This window comes from Pan troglodytes, chromosome 1, assembly GCF_028858775.2.
Source record: "Pan troglodytes isolate AG18354 chromosome 1, NHGRI_mPanTro3-v2.0_pri, whole genome shotgun sequence".
Taxonomy (NCBI): domain Eukaryota; kingdom Metazoa; phylum Chordata; class Mammalia; order Primates; family Hominidae; genus Pan; species Pan troglodytes.
Window position 1 is genome coordinate 168,905,419 of NC_072398.2, and position 25,853 is coordinate 168,931,271.

General features: G+C 41.8%; 1 protein-coding gene across 14 annotated transcripts in view; it reads right to left on the reverse strand.

Moving 5' to 3' along the window:
* PATJ (PATJ crumbs cell polarity complex component) overlaps positions 1 to 25,853 on the reverse strand; it is a 421,434-nt gene that overhangs the window by 69,974 nt on the left and 325,607 nt on the right. For all 14 annotated transcript variants that reach the window (XM_063817330.1, XM_016919657.4, XM_016919650.4 and 11 more), the window contains 2 exons: positions 11,859 to 11,976; positions 6,769 to 6,902 (listed from right to left, as the gene is read on the reverse strand). In XM_063817330.1, coding sequence (XP_063673400.1) covers positions 6,769 to 6,902; positions 11,859 to 11,976 — 252 coding nt within the window. The remainder of the gene's footprint in view (positions 1 to 6,768; positions 6,903 to 11,858; positions 11,977 to 25,853) is intronic.

Sequence of the window (25,853 nt, forward strand, 5' to 3'; positions counted from 1 at the left end):
AGAGGTAGATTTTTGTTATCACCACAGTGGCACAAATGAAGAAGCAGATTTAGCTTAGAAAGGCTGTCATTTGTCCAGAGTCCCATAGTTAAATATCTAAAATTCTAATGCCAAAGAACCAGCATCATTACTCTGCTATGGTGCCTTTTAGGTTTGGTAGAACATATTGTCTATAGCCTGGGATCTCTGGCAATGGTATCAGGGAAGGAAAATGCATAGAAAGAGGGTCCTAGAGACCTCATTCTCATTCATATCCTGGGATTCATAGCCTGGGATCTCGTTCATAGCCTGGGATCTCTGGCAATGGATCTCAGGGAAGGAAAATGCATAGAAAGAGGGTCCTAGAGACTGCATTCTCATTCTTTCTCCACTTCATTTGTTCAATTCCAAAAACAGTTCAAGTCTGCCAATAATCCAAGATAAAGGATTTAGTTCTGAAGTTTTTCTTCTCTATAATTCCCAAGCCTGATCATAACCCCAGTGAATGAGTCTGGAGAGCTATCTTTTACTTCTTCTGAGGGTATTGCTGATAAAACTTCTAATCAACGAGTATACATCTCTGAGAAGTGGACATTGAAGGACATCAGGGAGGAGTTTAAGGAATACGATGCAAACATCAGAAAAGGTAAGAGGCCTTGGTCTTTCATTTGACAGAGTAGGATGAGTTCTCTAAGCTGTAGGATTTCATGCCAATTCAACACTCCGACAAGACCAGAGGGGTGGAGGGAGATAGAAGACAGGAAGAAAGGATGGACTGATGGATAGAAGGAAATAAAAATTATGAATTAATATACTACCTCTGATATCCAATATGCCTTATCTGGCTTCCTGGCTAATAAGAAACGTAACAAATAGCTTATATTAATTAAATCTAGAAAGTGGATGCCATGGCTCTCCTCTTCTCTGGCTTCCAGAGGAAGCCCCTCTTTTAATAGTCATTATTATGACTTTTCATTGGTTTACCTCCTATATTAGACCATAATCACTAAAAGTCAATAGAATTAACTTGAACGACTGTGTGAGCTCTTCTAGGACAAGGTTATCTCACTCAATCTTGTATCCTTAGCACTAAGCAAAGGGCAGCCTTTGAGCAAACATATGCAACCTATCACAGAAGAGCCGCATCCACCAAAGGCAAGCCTGGGAGCAACATCACAAGATTAAAACAACAGGCAGAAGTCTGTCATTGAGGATTGGGTCCAGGTGTGCTTGTAAACCTTCCCAAGAGGTTCACCCTCATCATTACCTCGGCATTTTAAAAGGTCGATTTAAATACAATGGGATGCTAAGTGAGATCTCCCTCTGTGATCTCAGAAACCATCTGTCTTGGCTCCAGAGAAACTATTTATAGCAGAGAGGACTGATGTGGTGTCAAGACCAGGTTCCAGAGACTTAACTCCTCTAAAGACAGCAAAAATATCTTTTGGACACACAACAAAGAAGACACAGAAATCTTAACTGGGAGGGTTGGAGCAGATGTTAAGAAGGGTCACCAGAAGTCAGGACATACTCTTTCCCCATGCCAGAGCTGGAGTCAGGATGCATCACTTAACCAAATGTGCAAAGGTTCTTCTGTAGTGAGTCTTAATGTTTTCCACCATTTCCCTTTGATATGCTCTCATCTTTGTTTGCTAACTTTCTGCTAGCTGGATGCCATCCCAAGACCTGACTGGAAAATGTGACCTATGGTATCAGTTAGGTCGCACATTCCATGTCAAAATTTGGAAGGGGAAAAAAAAAGAAAAATGAAAGATTTGCATTGTGGTAAATAATAGCTTTATTTGTTAAAGTGCTTTCCAACCCTTGCTGTTCAGCCTCACTGAAATGACAGACAGGCCTATATATTTCTCCTGAGTCTAACTTACGGCTTTTGATGAGGTACCTGAGGTTAGGAAATAAAAGCTGTGTCCCATCCCTCATTTTTAAGTCATGCTTATCCTTCCAAGGACAATGGGATTTACAGTCTGAAAAGGCAGAACTATATATTACGAACCTCAAGAAGCTCTTGATTTTTTTTTTTTTTTAGCTGCCTCACAGTGGCAGGGAAAGGAGAGTACAGTATTTAGCAAACAGCCTCACATTCCTTGCAGGAAGTGATGGAATTCAATGGAAACCCTCAAGCTATCAGCCACCAGCACAAATGAATGCAATATTGAATACCCAAGAGCAGCACAGAAGACACATCTTGTTCAGGTATTCCAACCAACCCAGGTAAAACAGTCAGATTAACAGCGGCAAAAGCAAAACCACAACTCATTCAGCTAGGCTGGACGTGCTGATGAAATTCTTCTGATTTCCTATGGGAAATCTATTCCCATATAAAAAGCAATGTAAAAAGACTTTTATTTACAAAAGTAACCAAAGGTTAATTTTCTGTTATGAAGGAATTCACTGCAGAATTTACACTGTAACTTCCCAGGATTATTGTTTTTAATATTCAGGAACACCTCCTCGGGAAAGTGTGGAAACACGCCTTGGAAGCAGCCATCACCCAATGTTCAGGGTCAACCAGTAGTTTCTGAATATATATATATATGTTCTATATATTCTATATATATATATGTTCTATATATTCTATATATATATGTTCTATATATTCTATATATATATATTCTACTGTTTATAAGATATCTGATCCTCACCATAACTCAACAAGTCAGGAATATTAAGGTCATTTTGCATATGTGAAAACAGAGAGTTGGAGAAGGTATGTGCCATGGGCAGTGGCTCACTGTGTGCTAAACATCCTACGAAGGTCATCTCTTTGATCATCCTAGTAAGTCTACAAGGTATTATTATCTCTGTAAATAGAGCAGGAAATAGACTGAGAGGTTAAGAAATCTGCCCCAGCTAGTAAATGGTAGAGAGGGAATATGACTGAGAGCTAAAAGAGAGGAATGGTCAGCATCACCTCTGAGTTTGACTGAAGACCAATCATGAAACCCAGGGAAGACTTCGTTGGGAAGAGTGGCTTAGAGGAGGTAGAGAAGCTTGACGGGAGCGGAAGGAGGGCAGAAGAGAGCAAATTCAGGGGAGCAGGGCAAAGTCCGAGATGCTGGAGTGCATACGTAGGTTTGGGGAACGATGGTCTGGTCTGGTCCTATGTTGGTGGTATGTGAGACTTTCTACATAAAGTGGGAGCTAGCTGGGTGGCTGGCGCTAGTCAAAGTGTTTCTGTGAACTGCTGAGAGACCAGATGACATAAAATTACAAAGAATTGGCTGGGCGCAGTGGCTTACGCCTGTAATCCTAGCACTTTGGGAGGCTGAGGCAGGCGGATCACCTGAGGTCGGGAGTTCAAGACCAGCCTGACCAACATGGAGAAACCCCGTCTCTACTAAAAATACAAAATTAGCCAGGCGTGGTGGCGCATGCCTGTAATCCCAGCTACTCGGGAGGCTGAGGCAGGAGAATCGCTTGAACCCGGGAGGCGGAGGTTGCGGTAAGCCGAGATTGCGCCATTGCACTTCAGCCTGGGCAAGGAGAGCGAAACCCCGTCTCAAAAAAAAGAAAAAAAAAATTACAAAGAATTATTAAAAATACGATTAGAAGATACAGCGCAGACCAGATTCCTGTATGTATGAAGCCACATAGCAGTTCCTGCTTGCAAAGGCAAGAGGAGAATTCAGGACATAAATTTTCATGAACTCCAGAGAAAAATGTTAACAGTACTTTTATCAAGCAGAAGGAGACAAAATCCTTTCAGGTTCAGGTGAGGTGGTTCACTAGCAGGGTGGGGCTCAAAGCCAGGATTTTCCAGACGGGGCCCAATGGTAGGAAAGGGAAGGACCATGACCAGCAAACATGTAAAAGGCATTAATGATAGGGACAGGAGGCAGAGAAATTCTAGGCAGACATGGGCAGATCCCCAGCAAAACCCCACCTTCGAGCCGAGAAGCCTGAAACCCTTGGTCCAAAGTGATAACTTCTATCCCTGTTTGCCTGCTGTCTCCTGATTGGTTCTTTCTGAATAATGTCTTTTTACCAATCGAATGTTGCTTTTCCCAAAACTACCTACGGCCCGCCCCACCCCCCATCCTACGCCTACAAAGATCTCAGACTCAGTTGGTAGAAGACAGAAGCGGCTTGACTGAGGAGAAGCAACTTGACTTTAGAGGGATGGCTGGACTTTGGAGGAGAGACGGCTTAACTTTAGAGAAGAGCCAGCTGGACTTCAGGGAAGACTCTCTGCCTGTCCTGTCCCCTCTCCAGCTCCCCTCTCCACTGACAGCCACTTTCATTGCTAAATAAAATTCTTCTTCTCCACCATCCTTCAAGTGTCTGTGCAACCTAATTCTTCTCGGACGCCGGACAGGAGCTTGGGACTCACCGAGTGCGGGTACCCAAAAAAGGCTGTCACACTGGCCCTTTGCCCTCGCTGGTGGGGAGCAGCTGCCCCATGCAACAAGGCAAGGGGCCCACTGAGCTGATAACGTACCGCTGTCCACGGACGACGGAGGTTAGCATTGTAACACACTCTCTGGGGCTTCAGGGGTCGCAGGCACCCCTACCTGGTCTGGCCGAGGGGACCCCACAGAGCCTGCTCCTGCCGGCACCCAAAGCAGCCAGCTGGGTCCTGCACTCGCTCTCTCATGCACTCCCTCCTACAACAGGCTGAGTGAGGCGGTCCAAGTAAACAGTACCCCTGTTGCAAGTCTGATGAAGGAGTCAAGAGAAAACTCCTGCATCATCAAGACCCTGGTTTCTACCGCCTATGCTGTTCTTGAGTTTCCTAGTGCTTTAGGGAACTAATATTTATTACACAAAAGTAGATTAAGATCTCCCCACCCCCAACAGTACTACCACAAAAATGTTATATTACTGCCCAATGTGGAAAAAAATAGTTTTATAGACCCTGATATATTTGTTTTATCTGGCATGTACAATTTATTGCTTACTAAATAAAATGGGCAAAAGAAATACCAAAATATTCATTTAAAACATATTCATTAACAAGAGTGATTGTCTCTAGGGAGTCGCCCTGGTTTTAGGTAGTGAAGGGCAGAGCTAGGGCAAAAAGGTAGGAGGGAGATTTATTTTTCACTTTTTTCCTTTTATGGCAACTTAACTTTGTATAAGATGCAGGTATTACATACACACACACACAATTTTCCTTTTGTATCAATTTAACTTTGTATAATATGCAGGTATTAAACACACACACACACATACACACACACACACACACACACATGCATTAATTAATCACATCTTGAGTAAATCAAAACCCAGGAAAAGTTTTCATTTTAATGGCGCTACTGAGCAGTGATAAACAAAAGGTATTGAATAATGAAAAATCAATCATCCTGGCCAGGCATAGTGGCTCATGCCTCTAATTGCAGCATTTTGGGAGGCTAAGGTAGGAGGATCGCTTGAGCCTAGGAGTTCAAAACCAGCTTGGGCAACATAGCAAGACCCCATCTCTATTTATTTAAAAAAAAATAAAAAACAATAAAAAATCAATCATCCCAGGAAACACTAATATTCTACGCCGACTTCTAAAAAAAATTATGAGTAGATATGAAAATGGTCAGTGTAAAATGAACCCTAAATTGTTGGGCTGGAATAATTCATGCATACCTTTTTTTTTTTTTTTTTTTAACAGACAGGGCCTTGCTCTGTTGCTCAGGCTGGAGTATAGTGGCATGATCATAGCTCACTGCAGCCTCAAACACCTGGGCTCAAGTGATCCTCCTTCCTCAGCCTCTTGAGTAGCTGGGAATACAGGTGTGTGCCACCATGCCTTGCTAATTAAAAAAAAAATTTTCTTTGTAGAGATGAGGTCTTGCTATGTTGCCCAGGCTGTCTCAAACTCCTGGCCTCAAGCTATCCACCTGCCTCGGTTACCATGCTGGCCTGATGTATACTTTTTATCTACAATTCCATTAAATAATGATGATGAGAATAACAACAGTTCCTACTTACTGAACACTTACTATGTGTGAGGCATCCTCTTAAATACTTCTAAATGCTGCTGTGATACTGTTGGTCTAATAAGTATTTATAAAAATATTCAACATCCTAGATGGAGAAAATCCTGATGAAAGTTTTTTTTTTTTTTTTAAGACAAGGTCTTGCTCTCTGTCACCCAGGCTGGCGTGCAGTGGCATGATCATGGTTCACTACAGCCTCGACCTCCTGGGCTCAAGTGAATCTCCCACCTCAGCCTCCTAAGGAGTGGGGCTAGAGTGCAGTAGCACGATCTCAGCTCATTGCAGCCTCTACCTCCTGGGTTCAAGTGATTCTCCTGCCTCAGACTCCTGAGTGGCTGGGACTATAGGTGTGCACCACCATGCCCAGCTAATTTTTGTATTTTTAGTAGAGACAGGGTTTCACCATGTTGGCCAGGCTGGTCTTGATCTCCTCACCTCAAGTAATCTGCCTGCCTCAGCCTCCCAAAGTGCTGGGATTACAGGCGTGAGCCACTGTGCTCAGCCCACCCAGACAATTTTTGTACTTTTTGTAGAGATGGGGTTTCGCCATGTTGCCCAGGCTGGTCTCGAACTCCTGGGCTTAAGCGATCCGCTTGCCTTGGCCTCCCAAAGTGCTGGGATTATAAGCGTGAGCCACCGCGCCCAGCACTGATGAAAATTAAACACTGAGAAAAACTTGAAAACTAGCTAGACTATGGATGCACATCTATTTATAATCACATTTTCTCCTCATACTATGAAAAAGGCAAGTCTTGCAGAGTTGTGGCGCAGGGCCAAAATTAACCTCAAAAACTAGTTCTATGACAGTGGCTACATTTTATTTCTAGAAACTTACCAAGGGTGTGTCTTTTCCTCCCACAATGCTGAGACCAAGCCCTGAACGTCCCTTGGATATTTCTATAATCATTTCCTGTCCAGGGACAATGGGACACGTTGCGGGGTCCACTGACAGAGGAGCCTGGAAACCACCTGGAAAAGAATTGAACACAGCATGACTGGCACGTAAGAGTTGCAGCTCAGCCTGCACGCTCCATCACGTGGGGAGTGTGGGGCTTGCACGTGTTTATCACTCCACTCTTTTCCTGCCAAACACCATGAAGCAAAAAGCTGGGTCATTCCTGCCTCTTCAGCCAGGGATGACACTGTTGAGATTAAAACAATAACTCCCACCCCTCAACCCATCGATTTTACTTGAAAGTTTTAAATCTTATTTTATTTATTTATATTTTTGAGACAGAGTCTTACTCTGTCGCCCAGGCTGGAATGCAGTGGTACGATCTCAGCTCACTGCAACCTCCACCTCCTGGGTTCAAGCAATTCTCCTGCCTCAGCTTCCCAAGTAGCTGGGATTACAGGCACCCACCACCATGCCTGGCTAATTTTTTTATTTTTAGTAGAGACGAGGTTTTGCCATGCTGGCCAGGCTGGTCTCGAACTCCTGGCCTCACTCAGGTGATCCGCCCGCCTTGGCCTCCCAAAGTGCTAGGTCTATAGGTGTAAGCCACTGCACCTGGCTAAAAGTTTTAAAATCTTAAAATACATCATGAAAATCTGTATGGAAAAATTACAATGATTAAATGATTAGGTATATGAAGGCCTATGTTACAATGAGAATAAAGGCTGGTATAACAGGAGATTCTGAGCTATAGGATACTAATTAAGAAACAATGCCTAAATACTTTCAATTAGAGCATATCAGATGAATTAAATTATTAAGATGTATAAAGAATTTAATCAATAAAGTATGAAATACCTGAAAATAACAGTTACCTAAAATTTATCCCCAAATATATTACATATATAGTAAAGCAAAATATATTATAAACACAAGACTCAAAAATTACTTGCGGGGTTCATAGAGGAAAAGTTTATTTAAAAGTTATTGCTTTTTTACAAAGGTTTATTTTTAAAAACAATTGTTTTAGGTTGGGTTTTTCCAAAGAGTGAGGGAAAAAAATGTTTATAGGCTAAGAAAAAATGTTTAATAACACCTGTTTATCCAGCATAAAATCTATACACATGCATTTTGCAGATAACCTATTAAAAACTCAAAACATTCAGCTGGGCACGGTGGTTCACGCCTGTAATGCCAGCACTTTGTGAGGCTGATCACCTGAGGTGGGAGGATCACCTGAGGTCAGGAGTTCGAGACCAGCCTGGTCAACATAGTGAAACCTCGTCTCTACTAAAAATATAAAAAATAGCTGGGCGTGGTTCATGCCTGTAATCCCAGCTACTCAGGAGGCTAAGGCAGGAGAATCGCTTGAGCCTGAGGCAGAGGTTGCAGTGAGCTGAGATCGCGCCATTGCACTCTAGCCTGGCCAAGAAGAGTGAAACTCCGTCTCAAAATGGCAACAACAACAAAACCTCAAAACATTCAAAATGTTGAATAGTTTCAAGAGATGCTCATATAAAATGTTGAATAGTTTCAAGAGATGCTCATACAAATCATAGTCTCCAGAGAATGTCATATTTTCTGATAACTGAGTTTGATCACCATGAGTATTGTTTCTTACATTATGATATAATTCAGGAAAGGGCTGATGAGAGAGGGCTCCACCTGCTGGTCAGCTGCAGCTAATGCACAGAGCTGAGATGAGATCCCAGTGCCCATTAAACCTATGTAAAAGCAGGGGTCAGCGGACTATAGCTCGCGGATCAAGAATGGCTTTTCACTTTCAAAAGCTTGAAAAAAAATCAGAAGAAAAATAATGTCTCAAAGCATGTGAAAATGATATGAGTCTAAATCTCAGTGTCTATAAATAAAGTCGTATTGGAACACAAACCCACTAATTCATTTATGCCTAGCCTATGGCTGCTAGCATACTACAATGGCAGGGGTGAGTAACTGCAATAGCGGTTGTGTGGCCCATAAGCCTAAAATATTTACAATCTACTTCTTTATAGAAAAAGCTTGTCAATCTCTGGTATAAAACAAAAAGAAACAGGCTCTAGGTAAGCCTGTGGGGGTTCTGCTCTAAGTAAGTGATAATCATGGTCTTTGAGATGAAAAGGCACAGGTTTTGGAGTGGCACAGAGCCACAGTTGAGTTCCTAAGCAGGAATTTAACAGGAGGGTGAAAGTGGAGCTCACTTCTCATCAGAAAAATGCATGTAACCACTATTAAAGAGGCTGTTAGAGAAACTAAATGAACAGTGTGTGTGAGGTGCCCGGCCCAGAGTCTGGCACATTGTGGGTATTCATATATCTGCTGTTCCCGTCCATATGGAATTTATTAATCTAAAGGCCTCCTGGTTAAGAGCAAGAAATTCAGTGATACAACCATAAAAAGTGCCATATTTAGAAGTAGCCTATGGCCAGCCTATGGTGGCTAGCACACTACAATGGCAGGGGTGAGAAACTACAACAGAGGCTGTGTGGACCACAGCCTAAAATATTTACTATCGACTTCTTTATAGAAAAATCTTGCCAATAAGACAAAAAGAAAGGCTCTAGGTAAGATACAGGCAAGGCAGAATATTAAATTGTAAACCAAATTTGTCTTTAAATCTTTTTGCAGTATATGTATTTTATACCACATTTCCCATTAATTTACAATAAAAATGACGTATGATAGTGGCACACTTTCATGGGTGCTTTAAAAAGTTTCTATTGCTTTTAGGTCGGGTGCGGTGGCTCACGCCTGTAACCTCAGCACTTTGGGAGGCTGAGGTGGGCGGATCACCTGAGTTCAGGAGTTTGATACCAGCCTGACCAACATGGTGAAACCCTGTCTCTACTAAAAATACAAAATTAGCCAGGCATGGTGGCACATGCCTGTAATCCCAACTACTAGGAAGGCTAAGGCAGGAGAATCACTTGAACCCAGGAGGCAGAGGTTGCAGTGAGCCGAGATCACACCATTGCACTCCAGCCTGGGCAACAAGAGCAAAACTCCGTCTCAAATAAATAAATAGATAAGTAAATAAAAAGTTTATACTGCTTTTGTAAATGACTAGCGTAGTCTCCTGAGTGAGAAGAGAGAAAAAAACCTGGTGAGACATCCTGGAGATGGCATTTCTTTTCCCTCCTCCACGTTTGCCTCACCCTAGCCAGTCCTGAGTCAATCTTTTTATTTACTTCTCTCATGGAATCCAGCCCCAAACCCAGCTCATACCAAGTCCTCAATAAATGCTTGGTAAGTAGATGAGTAAATGAATAAAATTTCTATAGATTCAACTGTAGGATGATGAACTTCATTTATTTATTTATTTGTTTATTTATTATTTAACCATGAGAATGAAAACCAGGAAGGATGCTGAATTTCTGTCATCTAAGTATAAATATGTGATATATATTACCAAAACTCAACTCGTCTACCTCCATAGTCAGCATGCATTGTTGGTAAAGTGCCAGGTATACATATTTTAATAGGGCATTACAGGCCAGACTGTCTCTGTTGCGACTACTTAACTCCATCATTATAGTGTGAAAAAAGCCACTGACAATACAGAAACAAATGAGTGTCTATAAACCTGTATTTGTGGACACTGAAATATGAATTTCATAGAATATTTTAATAAAATTTTCTTAGGTGTTTTTTCAACCTTTAAAAAGTGAACACCTTTTTTAGCTTGTAGACCATACACAACTAGCTGGTAGGCCAGATTTGACCCATGCGCCATAGTTTTCTGACCACATGCATCAAATGTTTTAGTACACCTACAATGCTTTAAAATAGTACCTGCTTGATGAACTTTATGAAGTTAATATTTATGAAAAAGTATATAAAAGACAAATACCACAAAGATTTCAGAACTGCTAAATTAATGCAGGGTTATGCTTTGCCATTGGTGAGTACTGTCTTTTAAAGAGTTTTATTTTTTACTGATGTATACTGCACAAAAGCAAAGTAGGGCTGGGCACAGTGGCTCACGTCTGTAATCCCAGCACTTTTGGAGGCCGAGGCAGGCAGATCACTTGAGGTCAAGAGTTTGAGACCAGCCTGGCCAACATGGTGAAACCCCATCTCTACTAAAAATATAAAAATTAGCCAGGCATGGTGGTGAGCACCTGTAATCCCAGCTACTCAGGAGGCCGAGGCAGGAGAATCACTTGAACCCAGGAGGCAGAGGTTGCAGTGAGCTGAGATCAGCCCCCTGCCCTCCAGCCTGGGTGACAGAGTGAGACTCTGTCTCAAAAAAAAAAAAGAAAAAAAAGCAAGTAGAAATACCTAGTATTCATTATAAAGTTCTATTTTCAACCCCCAGTCAGCATAATTCAAGCCAGGAATTTAAAGACAGAATGTGCATGCCAATTTCTTTAAGCATTGAAAATCAACATTCTTCAAACAGCTTAAAGCAACATTTGCAGGGCTAAAAATTGGGTTTGATAGGATTTTTAAAGAGATATTACTCAAGACCTAAATATAATCTTTTGTAGAGATTAGAGAAGAATAATACAGAAGCCTCAGATTCAAATAACATTTACTGAGGTCCTTTTCTTTTCCTTTTTTTTTTTTTTTTGAGACAGAGTCTCACTCTGTCATCCAGGCTGGAGTGCAGTGGTGCGATCTCAGCTCACTGCAACTTCTGCCTCCTGGGTTCAAGCGATTCTCCTGCCTCAGCCTCCCGAGTAGCTGGGATTACAGGCACGCACCACCATGCCCGGCTAATTTTTCGTACTTTTAGTAGAGACAGGGTTTCACCATGTTGGCCAGGCTGGTCTTGAACTCCTGACCTACTGAGGTCCTGTTCTGTTCTAGTGCTCTTATATTCAAAAAGCAACAGGCAATGGCGATGGCAGAGAGGAGGAAAAATGGTGTAGGAAATGAAGTGACCTATCCAAGCCCCAAAGCTAAGGAAGCGGAGGAAGCATCCAGAGTCAGACTTCTGCCTCCTGGTCCAGTTCTCGTTTTAGGACATTATGATCCCTTGCCTTCTCTAAGGCTTAATGAGCCAGATCTGCTGAGGGAAAGAATCATACCATAGCCTGTGAAGTCTGCATCTGTTGAATGGTATGATGAAGCTGGTGCTAATGGTATCTCTTGTGAACTGAAGGAGACTTTTGTTGGATATTTTTGCTGTTTCATCTGGCTGACAGCCTACAAAAGAAAGGAAAATTAGATGAATATCAAAAAGGAGAAAGGTAACAAGAAAATACTTTAAAACTGGTGTATTGTTACCAAAATAATGGTGCAGTCCAATGATGTCTTTTGAGAATATAAGGTTGGAGGGTGGCAAGAAGTTAGGATGATTTATGCCTCGTTCCTCATTCTTCCCTATTTAACTTTGCAACTAAAATGCTTTGATGAAGGGCAGATCAAGGAAGGGAGGAAAGATAAAAGCTGAAGATACTCTGTCAGTGTGATCTGTACATGAAGCTGGGGGTGGGAGGCAAAACAAAAATTATTTTGCAATTTCTACTCATTCTGATGAAATCAGCAAGAAGCCCCTTTATCTATGGACTTTGAAGTGACTTATCTGTGTTGTGCACATTGAAAAACAATCTACGCTGGGGATGTTTAGAGCATCAACACTGTCCATTTCTTCTGGACACACTAGAGTCAAAGATGCATTTGGTAGGTTAATTAAGCAAAATGAGGGGCAGACAAAGAAAACCAACACCTACTGAAAGCCTACTAAATGCCAGCTACATCAGTGACATTTAATTCACATAAAGGAAGCATAGCTCCTTTACTGAGTCCCTACTATGTTCCAGGTACCTACGATACCCAGTGCCTGGAACATAGTAGGGACTCAATAAAGTGCTTGATGAATGAATGAACAAGAAAGAAAGAACAAAGAAAAGCAAAACTGAAGACATGAGTAACTCAGGGTAGAAAGTGAACTTGCAATTCAGTGAAGGTACAGGGACCTCTACTGTGTGAGTTTGGGAAAAATTAACTTGTAATTCTGGATTTTTGCTGACAGTACCTCCAATGAATATTAATATTAAAAAACTAAGGGGCCAGGCATGGTGGCTCACGCCTGTAAACCCAGCACTTTGGGAGGCTGAGATGGGCAGATCACCTGACATCAGGAGTTCGAGACCAGCCTGGCTAAGATGGTGAAACCCCATCTCTACTGAAAAAAATACAAAAATTAGCCAGGCGTGGTGATGCATGCCTGTAATCCCAGCTACTTGGGAGGCTGAGGCAGGAGAATTGCTTGAACCCAGGAGGCAGAGGTTGCAGTGAGCTGAGACCGTGCCATTGCACTCCAGCCTGGGCAACAAGAATGAAACTCCGTCTCCAAAAATACATACATACATACATACATACACTAAGAAAAACTAAAAGGACTCCTTGCTTATTTAACAGGCAGTTAAGAAATATAGGTAGTAACCTGACCTGCCTTCTGGATCTGCAGTTGGCCAGGGAACCCATCCCCAGCTGGAAGAGTCTGGTAGTGAAGCACCAGGCTGCCCCTGGAGTCTAGAAATAGGACCAAGGTAACTGCTCCAGAACTGTAACACCTCAAGATTCTGTCAGTGGAAAGCTGTGCCTCAATATAGGGCATTGTGCAGTGTGCAGTAACAACAAAACAATACCATCCATTGTGCATATGCACTGTGCTTTCTAGTTTTCAAAACACTTTTACATCCATGCACTGTGCTTTCTAGTTTTCAAAACACTTTTACATCCATAAATTCATTCAATCACATGAACAACCCTGACAGTTAAATATTACTTTTTTTCTTTTTGCAGAAAACCAAGCATAAATGTCAAGTGACATATTTGAAATCACACTGCTAATTAGAGAAAGAGGTAGAACCGGAAGTCAATAGTCGAAGAATGCTACAAGCTTAAAGTGTTTATCAAACAGCTGATAGGCAATGATTCTATGGATTTTTTTTTGTTTTTTCCTGCAGTTTTTCTATCACCATCTTCTTTTTTTTTTTTTTTTTTTGGACAGGGTCTCACTCTGTCACCCAGGCTGTAATAGTTGTGTGATCTCGGCTCACTGAAGCCTTGATCTCCTGGGCTCAGGTGATTCTCCCACCTCAGCCTCCTGAATACCTGGGATTACAGGCGCACACCACCACGCCTGGCTAATTTTTTGTATTTTTAGTAAAGATGGGGTTTTGCTATGTTGCCCAGGCTGGTCTCGAACTCCTGGACTCAAGCAATCCACCCACCTCAGCATCTCAGAGTGCTGGGATTACAGGCATGAGCCACTGTGCCCAGCCACTATCAGCATCATTTAATATTGACTAAAAAGAGACTTATTCAATTACATATTTATCAGTGATTTTTAAAGGAAGAAAGTAGAAAAGGACAAATAAGGGTTTACTATAAGAAAACAACATTGAGAGGACTTAGATATCCAATTATTCTAAGGACCACATTTACTAGCCTCATTGAAGGTAGGTGTGCCAACAGGCTAAGTCCTGTTCAATGGGATGTAAACAGAAGTGAATGTACAATTTTTAGGTCATTCTCCTAAGGAGAAAGATCCTGTCTTTCCCTTCTCACTGCTTGGAATGCAGATGTGTTGGTAATAACTGAAGCAGCCCTCTTAAACTAAAGAATGGATGTCACCATTTGAGGATGGTAGAGTAATCAAATAAGAATGGTATAGTAATCAGATAAGAGGTGCTTGGGTCTCTGACACTTTGGAGACACCATATCATTCCCCAACTGACCACACACAGCCACACACAGACTCTTATGCTAAAGAGAACTTCCTGCAGCAATTGAGCCTGTGTCTTAACTCACACAGTACTTACATCCAACTTACATTTTATATCGCCTCAAGAAAGAACATGGATTCCCAACAAAGCTGGGCGCAAGCCGCAGAGTTCTTTTATGAAAAATCACGCGACTTTTAAAACAAGAAAGCACTAAAGAGAGCAATCTAGATTACTAGATTACGACTTTTCTATAGCATGAGATGATTGTTGCTTTTCTTTATATCCCAGTTTCATGTAGCATCTGGTGCGTAATAGGTCCCTGATAGATACTGGTGGAATTGAATTCAATTTAACAATAAGGAAGCAGTCCATAGAATCCAAGTGAAATGTCCAAACATATATACATAGAGGCAGGCCTCCAGTTGTCGGTATGTGTGGTGATGGATGAAGGAGTGTTCCCATGACTCATTCATTGGCACAAAACCAAACTACTGTGTAAGAAAGATCAGAAAGAATGGATTTGCTGTTGTATGTTACTGTATTATAAGAACTGAGATGGACTTTATAGGTCATCCAACCTAACTAAACCTGTGGTTTTCAACCCTGTTTCATAATAGGAACACCTACAGAGCTTTTAAAAATTACAGATGCTAGGATCCCCATCGCAGACAAAATAAATTAGCATCTAGGGGTGTGGGTCCCAGGCAGGTTTTTTTGTTTTTTGTTTTTGTTTTTAATTGAGACTTATTGCTTAAGACTTAATCTTCTTTTAAGAAGCCCTGGCTTAAGAATCCATGGTTTAACTTTAAACGATGTCTCAAAACCAAAACAAAACAAAACAAAACTTGCCTGGGATCCACATCCCTAGATGCCAGTTTATTTGGTCTGGGATGGGGGTCCTGGCATTTGTGATTTTTTTTAAAGCTCTCTAGGTGTTCCTATTATAAAACAGGGTTAAGAACCACTGGTTTAGTTGTAAAACACCCTTGTAGTTGTATCAAAATTGTACTTGTCAGTGTTTTTCTTTTTCTTTTTTTTTTTTGAGACGGAGTCTCGCTCTGTTGCCCAGGCTGGAGTGCAGTGGCGCGATCTCTGGTCACTGCAAGCTCTGCCTCCCGGGTTCACATCATTCTCCTGCCTCAGCCTCCCGAGTAGCTGGGACTACAGGCACCCACCACCACGCCTGGCTAATTTTTTGTATTTTTAGTAGAGACGGGGTTTCACCGTGTTAGTGAGAATGGTCTAGATCTCCTCACCTTGTGATCCACCCATCTTGGCCTCCCAAAGTGCTGGGATTACAGGCGTGAGCCACTGCGCCCGGCCCTTGTCAGTGTTTTTCTAGAGAAAGGATTTACACTTCATCAGGCCCTCATGAAAGGAAAATAAAAATCACTACTCAAAAGAAGGTATATGTTGCTAAGTTTGCTATCACTAATTAGCTGTGTGACCACAGACAAGTCACTTGACCGCCCCATCTATAAATTGGTGATACATCTATATCTTGCAAGGTTGTTGTAAAAATTAAAGGTAAATAAATAAACCCATCATTGTGCCAGAAATAATTTAGGCTCAATTAATAACAGCTATTAATGCTTTTATGTCCTTTTAGAACATATCAATAAACGATCAGCCAGCTTCTGATTGAAAACCTTCAGGGATGGAAAATTCCACTTCCATGAAGAAGCTCATTCCATTTTGGAGCAGCTCAAAGGGTGGAAAAGTTCTGTATAATGAGCTGCCAGCCTCACTGCAGATGATGCCCACTGACCTCTGGGCCATTTCTCTTTGGAAGCTGCAGAAAGGACTTAAAATCACTTTCCCAAAGGAGAATAATTTAGATGTTTAGGTGCTCATTGTTCTGCAAGAAGAAGAATGTAAGATGATATTTAGGATTCGCCCTAGCTCTAAAATTCTATGGTTGTAATATTTTAGAGATGTTTGATATGTGCTTGAGGTAGGTGGGAGTATATGAAGTTTTGTTTGTTTGTTTGTTTTTGAGACAGAGTCCCGGTCTGTCACCCAGGCTGGAGTACAGTGCTGTGATCTCAGCTCACTGCAACCTCCGCCTCCTGGGTTCAAGTGATTCTCCTGCCTCAGCCTCCTGAGTAGATGGGATTACAGGCAGCCGCCACCACGCCTGGCTAATTTTGGTATTTTTAGTAGAGATGAGGTTTTGCCATGTTGGCCAGGCTGGTCTCGAACTCCTGACCTCAGGTGATCCACCCGTTTCAGCCTCCCAAAGTGCTGGGATTACAGGCATGAGCCACTGTGCCCGGCTGGGAGTATATAAAGTATTAATACCTTAATGTATTTGCAAATACATTCAAGCAAAACCTGCTTTTAAATTTAAAAATTATAATTGGCCAGATGCAGTAGCTCACAACTATAATCCCAACATTTTGGGAGGCTGAGGTGCGAGGACTGCTTGAGCCCAGGAGTTTGAGGTTACAGTGAGCTATGATTGCACTACTGTACTCCAGCCTGGGTAACAGAGTAAGACCCTGACTCTTAAAAAAAAATTTGCTTAAAGGTTTTCAGTTGAACTGAATTTGGTTATTTTTAAGGTTCATTCTGTATCTATTTTTTTTAAATTTTATTATTATTATACTTTAAGTTTTAGGGTACATGTGCACAACATGCAGGTTTGTTACGTATGTATACATGTGCCATGTTGGTGTGCTGCACCCATTAACTTGTCATTTAGCATTAGGTATATCTCTTAATGCTATCCCTCCCCCCTCCCCCCACTATTTTTTTTAATTTGGGTTTTCAGCATATAATTTTACAGAATTTTCAAAGGCATTTTCTTTGGCAATGTTTGAAATATATATTTCCTGTAAGCTCTAGTAATCTATAGTTTCTTAAATATAAAAATAGCTAACACAGTAATAATGTATACATTTTAGACACATAAAAACATAGATTAGTACACAGATATGAAAATCTGGAGTTAAAAAAAGCAAGGAAAAAGCTCAACAGCAACAAAAGTATAAAAATGTGATAAAAGTTTATAGTTCTTTAAGAGAAGTGAAATTCAAATGTAAGGAACACTGAAGTTATTTTATAGAAATTCTTCCATTTGTAATTTGTATTTCTAATATTGTGTAAGACATGGTGCTCTCAGAAATTTTTTTGGAGATGGAGTCTCAGTATATCGCTTAGGCTGATCTGGAATTCCTGGGCTCAAGCAAGCCTTCTGCCTCAGCTACCTGAGTAGCTGGGACTACAGGTATGCACCACTGTGCCTGGCTAGATAGAATTTATTTAAGTGCAAGGGTGTTTTCAGGGATACCCTTTTATTATTTATTTATTTATTTATTTATTTATTTATTTAAAGACAGCGTCTCACTCTGTCACCCAGGCTGGAGCGCAGTGGTGCAATCTTGGCTCATTGTAACCTCTGCCTCCCAGGTTCAAGTGATTCTCAGGCCTCAGCCTCCTGAGTGGCTGAGACTACAGGCATGCACCACATCTGGCTAATTTTTGTATTTTTGGAAGAGATTTTTGTATTTTTAGCAGACTTGCTATGTTGGCCAGTCTGGTCTGGAACTCCTGACCTCAAGCAATCTGCCTGCCTTGGCCTCCCAAAGTGGTGGGATTACAAGCATGAGCCACCATGCCCAGCCAGGGATGCCCTTTTAAGCATCTGTTTAGGGGGTTGGGACAGAGAGGTGAACACAAGATATTTGCATCAACTTGCACAGAATCAATGACACAGTTGTGGCTTGATTTCAAGTTGCATGACACTCCACAACCTCCTGTCAAGTAATAAAAGATCTGATCTCATTGCAATCACCTCCTTTTCTTTTGGAACCCAGTCTATAACACACACAACCCCAGAAGAGCAAAACCTAAAGTACAAGTTATGTACAGTGTCAGGTGGGTATTCCAGTGCCTTCTGCTGATCTGCCACCATGCCCTGACCAATCACCTGGGACATGTCTTCCTGAAATGTAAAAGACACAACCAATTAGCAGCATTGGAGGGCTCAACCGCACTTTCCAATTTCAGCAGTTAGTACATTTAATTGGGCTTCTGTCTACTATAAAAATGACCAAAACACTGGGCAAAAAAGTTTCATTCACCCACTGGACTAACTCTTAGAAATGAACACAGCCTTGTCATTTCCAAATGTTTTTTCAGCCCTTTCAGATCTGTGAGGCCTTAGACCTATCAGATTTCTTTTCTTTTTCTTCTTCTTCTTTTTTTTTTTTTTTTAAATAAAAGACAGGGTCTTTTTATGTTGCTGCTGGAGCGCAGTGTGCTCTTCACAGGCATGATCTCACTGCTAATCAGCACAGGGGTTTTCACCTGCTCTGTTTCTGACCTGGGCTGGTTCACCCCTTTTTAGGCATCTTGGTGGTCCCTCCTCCCAGGAGGTCACCATATCGATACCGAACTTAGTGTGGACACCCAATTGGCAGAGCTTGTTATAGCGTCAAACTTCTGGGCTCAAGTGATCCTCCTGTCTCAGCCTCCTGAGTAGCTGGGACTACAGGAGCAACAACACACTCGGCCAGATATCCTTTGATGGTCATTCCAGCCAGAGTTTTTTCTTTTTCGTTACACTAATATCCCTATAAAACTATCTGTTCAGGGCTCAAATCCTGAACTAGAGTTTTTTCCCCTTAAGACATTCAATTAGAATTAAAAAACAAAACAAAACAAAAAACCACGGCTACAGAAAATACTGGGGGATAAACGTAAGTTAGCTCTAAACCCCACGGAGGAGTGCAGAATCCAGACTTGGGAGAATCCAAACTGCCTAAACACGTGGAAAGCTGAAGCATAGCGAAAGGGCAGTTTATTAACTGAAATAAATAATAACACCAATAAATTGACCAGAATGTTTATGTCTGCCTCCCATCATATCCTGTTTTTTTTTAATAGGCACATTTTCAGGGGAAATTATCATATGATGGTTTACTTTAAGGCATAAATTCCTGCAACTGGGTTTGGACAAAGCAGGGAACAGGAGAAACTGGTTTGGATAGGAGAAAGCATGGGTTTACTCTGTCTCTTGGTAACGTCTGAGAGACACCCAGGTGGTGAGGTGTAGTACACAGACAGCAGGTAGGTAAGCTGATCTGGAAGGTAGGGATAACTTGTATAATGAATGGAATGTTAGGAGTCTGTGATCCTAGCTCTTCAACTTAAGAGTTCTGCAAACCTGGCCGGGCGCAGTGGTTCATGCCTGTAATCCCAGCACTTTGGGAGGCCAAGGTGGGGGCGGTGGATCACCTGAGGTCAGGAGTTCGAGACCAGCCTGGCCAATATGGCAAAACCCCGTCTGTACTAAAAATACAAAAATTAGCTGGGTGCCTGTAATCCCAGTTACTCGGGAGTCTGAGGCAGAAGAATTGCTTTACCTGGGGAGGCGGAGGTTGCAGTGAGCTGAGATTGCACCACTGCACTCCAGCCTGGGTGACAGAGCAAGATTCTATCTCAAAAAAAAAAAAAAAAAAAAGTGTTCTACAAACCTGAACAGGTTATTTGCCCTCTTCAAGCCTTAATTTCCCCATCCATAAAATGGAAAAAAATAAAAGTAGCTATAATTTCAGGATGCTGAAAAGATTAAATGAAGTAATACATGAGCGCCCTTAGCAACACACCTGGCAATTAATAATATTTACTAAAGATGCTAATGATGATAGTAAATTGAATTGGGCTATGGTAGCCCCATGTTCCTAAATGCACTACAGGGGACTAGTGCAGGGCCCAGAACATGCACCCAGAACCACGGTGCTGAGAGTCTTGGAAGTGACCTAGAAAGGACACTTTTCTCCTGTAGGAAATGCTAGAGGCAATTTTTAGAGTAAGTAGGACTAACTTACCTTTGTATCTCACAGTATTTTCTGTAACTGGTTTTTGTTTGTTTGTTTTTTGCCTTTAATTGAATCTGACATCCCCTGCCTCGGGTCTCTTTCCTAGGCATGTTCACACAGCCTTTCTTCACCAGGCTCCCATTAGATGTATAACAATACAATAGATAGTGACCAAGTTATGCCCAGCTGTTCATTGTTATTAGATTCAGTTACAATCTCATCCTATGTCCTTAATTCCCCATTGGTTTACAACCTGAAAGATTTAACCCCAGTAAGCACTATCCTGAGACTGGAGCCTAGGTCCCCTGGATGACCATGCCTACACTTAGCTGCCTACTTTCTAACTGATTTTTGGGGGGCCAGACTTATCTCACTCATTCAGATTCTCTTTAATTTTCCCCTTCTATGAGAAAGATCCTAAGACTGCTCCCCTGCCCTTTATAAATTTTGCTTCTAAACAGATGATATGATATAAAATGAACTACAAAAATTACCTCCTCTTGTAATTCTTCCCTTAGCCCCTGGGTGGTGCCCCTTCCACAAGATGAACCAATGAATTTTATCACTTATTTGCAAGATTATATTGTATCTTTTTATGTATGTGTCTCCCATATCTTAATATGATCGACTTTGTCTTATTTCTTTCTTCAACATATGGCAGAATAGAATATGGGCTTTATAAAGTGTTAGTGCTGAGTGAATCAAAGTTCGGGAACTTAAATCTTAAATGCACCCACGTGGATTTGAGAACCAGCCATGAAAGGAAGGTCACACAGTGAAGATGACTCTGTGGCCTTTACTTTAAAGGATCACACTTGAAAAGAGAGAAAAAAGACGTGAAAAGGTCAATAAGGCTCATGGGAATTTTTAGAGGAAAAACTCTAACCTGCTTTGTAAACAGAAACTATTGGTGTTACTCCTACCAGTGTGTATCAAATGGCCTTCGGAGGAGCAAAAGTAAGTGCCTCTGTTTGAAAATGATATTGTAGATCTGCAATTCGACCTTGGTTTCAACCCCAATTAACCACCAGTGGGACAAAGGACCTGACTTCCCAAACTACAGGTTTAAAAATCCAATTTGCATATCACATGGAAGAAGTACTAATTTGGTTTCATTCTTCCTTATCATTTGAACTTTTTAGAAAAAAGAAATGGCACTGGAATAACAGCCAGATAATCTGGGTTCAGACTTGTTCTGCTACTTACTAGCAGTAATAGTGTTTGGAAACCTTCATTTTTGGCAACATTAAGAATGCAATAACTGCTACCTGAATAAGGGGTTGTGAGCAAAGTTGAATTCAATACATGCTTACTGAGCACCTACTACAAGCCAGCACAAACAAAAAGAAAAACAGAGGAGCCCTTGCCCTGAGCACATTTACAGACCTAGTGAGACAGATGTTAAAGAAATAATCATAGAAATGAATACAACTGAATGGTAGATGCGTGAAGGTGTGTGGTGGGTAGCAGGAGCCTGAAGTGTCAGTTTCCTTCCTTTTTTCTTGTCCTCAAAAATGTAGAAGGAATAGATGAGAAAATTGGATTTCTGAAAAGCATCTGGTCTGACGCACTGTCTCATTTCTTATATTGATTACTCTTAAACATCCGAGCCAAGGGATGGAGCTGGTACGTGATGATGATGAAAATTATGACAGCTAAAATCTCCTGAGTATGTGCCTGTTACTGAGCTAGGCATATTACCCATTTGTTGGTGTACACAACAGACCTGTGTATTAGGGACAATTATTGCTCTTATAATTATTGCTCTTATAATATAATTGAGGTATAATTATATACCTCAGCAGAGCTGAGGTAACTGCGGCACAGAGAGGCTAAATTATTATTTGCCAAGCCAGAACTTAACTCAGACGCATCTTGCTGCAGAGCCCTTGCTCTTAACTGAGTAAACCTTCAGGGAAAGGGAAAGTACTGTTTACCTCCTCCCAGCAACACACGCAAGATTCTTAGCCAGCAATGACATAGTGATTCCGTTTTTAGATCCAATATCAGGTCAGAACAAGTCATGCCTGCTTATTTTAAACTTGGGTTGGGAAAAAAAATCATGGCTGTAGCCACGGCAGTGACCTTGGGTCGCTTTCCTTCATATTTTGTGTTTAAACATGAATTTATAATTTGCTAATTGCCCAATTATTACACAAAAGGAGCTCTTAATGCCTTCAAAACTGAGGTTTGGGGACATTCTAATGTGTTTACTTTGCAAGGGACCCCTAAATAAGAAGAATGAAGAAATGTTGTAGAAAGGTCATCTCATTTCATGAAATAAACTGATATGACACATTCTGGCAGCATGGTGCTATAATCTTCAGCACAGCACTATGAGCTCTGAAAGAAAATGCTTTGTGGGCCAGGAAAATTACTGTGATCAAGTGAAGGAGCTTCTGAAGGGTGGACATAAAAGGCAACACTGGCAATATCCCATATAACAGATGGGTGACATGTCCAGCTGACAATCCCCAAAGCTGGTTGATCTCTGTCCCAAAGCTGGACAATCAAAATGCCCTGTCTCTCTGGCCACAGTAACTGGTCCAAGGGTGGACACTTGAACCACACAAGAATATTCTACGGATTTTCCAAAGTAGACCCAAGGGAAGAGTCAGCTCTTTTCTGGCAGAGGCTTAGGAGCTTTGGGCAGCCATACACACATCAGGCTGAAGAAGCACATCTGCAGGAGGAAAGTCAGATAAACAGAGAGAACCCTGGCAGCAGCAGGCCTCTGGTTCCAACCACCTCTGAGGCTAAGTGTCAACCACACACTGCCTGCAAGTATATGAAAAACAAACAAACTAACTAACAAACAAACAAACCTCTAGCCCTTGAGTAAATTTCTCCTTTTGTCTAAGTAATGTCAAATTGAGATTCTGTCACTTGCAACCAAGAGATCCCTAACTGAAACAGGGTGGAGCCCATCTCTCCCAGAAAATATCCACCAGGATAACAAACTCAGATGCATCCAGGCATCAGGCTGCAAGGGAGCCAACTGAAGGTGAATGATGTGAACTGAGTATAAGACAACAAATTAGGCCAGGCGCGGTGGCTCACGCCTGTAATCCCAGCACTGTGGAAGGCCGAGGTGGGTGGATCACTTGAGTTCAGGAGACTGGCCTAGGGAACATGGTGAAACCCCATCTCTACAAAAAATACAAAAAGTAGCAAGCCATGGTGGTGCACACCTGCGGTCCCAGCTACTTAGGAGGCTGAGGTAGGAGGATCGCTTGAGCCCGGGAGGCAGAAGTTGCAGTGAGCTGAGATCGTGCCACTGCACTCCAGCTGGGGTTATAGAGTGAGACCCCATCTCAAAACAAACAAACAGAGATGGTGGTTCAGCCTAAAAGCATTCAAATTTAACAATTCTTAAAATATGCCCATCAGACAAACAACAAACAAACACTAATGTTTACTACTACTTTTGGTCCTTGGGCTTCCACTTTGTAGCTGAAGCTGCCTTTGCAAAATTATGACAGTAAGAGAAATGTGACATAGTTGACTTGATCTAGCTTCTTGACCACCTCACTGTCCTTGATCATTCCTGCATGTAGGCCATAGTAACTCTGGGAGGAATTTAGTGGATAGTTTAACTTGAAAGCAAAGATGATAATAGTCCCCACCTAAAACTAACCCCTTTCTTGCTTAGGGATCAAAAGCTCCTTTTGTAAGAGTAATGAAAGGCCACAAAAATAGGATTATCGGGGCTGGGCGTGGTGGCTCATATCTGTAATCCCAGCACTTTGGGAGGCCGAGGTGGGTGGATCACAAGGTCAGGAGATTGAGACCATCCTGGCTAACATGGTGAAACTCTGTCTCTACTAAAAATACAAAAAAATTAGCCGGGCGTGGTGGCATGTGCCTGTAGTCCCAGCTACTCAGGAGGCTGAGGCAGGAGAATTGCTTGAACCCGGGAGGTGGAGGTTGCAGTGAGCCAAGATTGCACCACTGCACTCCAGCCTGGGTGACACAGCGAGACTCCATCTCAAAAAAAAAAAAAAAAAAAAAGAAAGAATAGGAATTATGAGAGGGGCCTGAACTCTTTGCTAAGAGAGGCATAATTTCTATAATCCCTTGCTGCTCAGGGGTCATATGGCTAGAGGTCACAAGATTTGTGATTTCCCCAATTGTAGATAACATCACTAGTGTAGAACCTAAGGTTGGTTCTTTGAGATATCTTTCAAACTGACCCCATGTGGACTTGTGACTCATGATTCAACTGATCCTGTGGCCCCACCCAGAGGTGGATCAGTAAACAAGGACTGTTTCCACACCTCTATGAATTCACCCCCCAACCAATCAGCAGCACCCATTCCCTAGCCCCCTGCCCACCAAACTGTCCATAAAAACCCCAAAGTCTGAGCCTTCAGGGAGACTGAACTCCAGTTCTCCTGTGCATGGGCTGGTCTTGCGTCAATTAAACTCTTTCTTTACTGCAATGCTGTGGTCTCAGTGGGTTGATTTTGTCTGTGCAGTTGGCAGGAGGAATATACTTAAAAAGCCCTTTCCTGGGTCAGTTCCAGCCTAATTCCTACTCATCTAACCACCTGGATTAGGTGAAATCACATTAGCAAAGTTCCCACAGGCCAGGTGTGGTGTCTCCTGCCTGTAATCCCAACACTTTGGGAAGCTGTGGCAGGAAGATTGCTTGAGCCCAGGAGGTCAAAGCTGCAGTGAGCTGTGATCACACCACTGCGTTCCAACCTGGGTGACAGAGTGTGACCCTGTCTCAAAAAAAAAAAAAAAACTTCCCACAGCACGTTACCTTGTCCTTCAATAATACTTATTAACCTTAATAATTACTTATTTAAAGTTGGATTCAAATCTTGGCTATGACACTTATTAGTTGAGTGTCTCAGTTTCCTTATCTATAAAATGGGAATAGTAATAGACCAATCTCATATAAGATACAAATTGATGCACTTGGAATAATGCCTATAGAATGCATAGTAAATGCCATGAAAGCATTAGCTGCTGTTATCCTCGGCAGTTCTGAAAGCTCCCTGAAGGCAGGATTCTTCACTGTCACTACACCTTGTTTAGTGCAGAGCCTGGGACATAACTGGCCCTCAATACAAACTTGCTTAGTTTCTGAAAGAGAAGGTAGATTTATAGTTCCCTTTGAAAGATAACAAAATCAACACACGTTTTAGATTATAGGCTCTTGTTATGTGTGCAAATAAGGCTTCCCAGAAAACCGAAAACTTCATAGACTCAGAGAACAGTGCCCAAGCAGCAGCACTTGTTTCTGAGGAGCAGTGGGATTCTGAAAGGAGGGGATGTGACCAGTGTGAGAAAGTCTGAGTTCTGGGTTCTGAGCCCTGTCATTTTACTTCTCTAAGCCCTGCGTGCTAATAATTACAATTGTGAGATCACTTTCTCAATTTAGAAAAAATCTGATAATCAAGTGATTCCTTCTGGGCAAGTTAAATTTCAAGTTGAATCAGTCTCCACATTGGACCAGTTACAGTGGTTGGGAATGAATGTAAGCTAGTAGATATCAAAGCTGTAAATTATT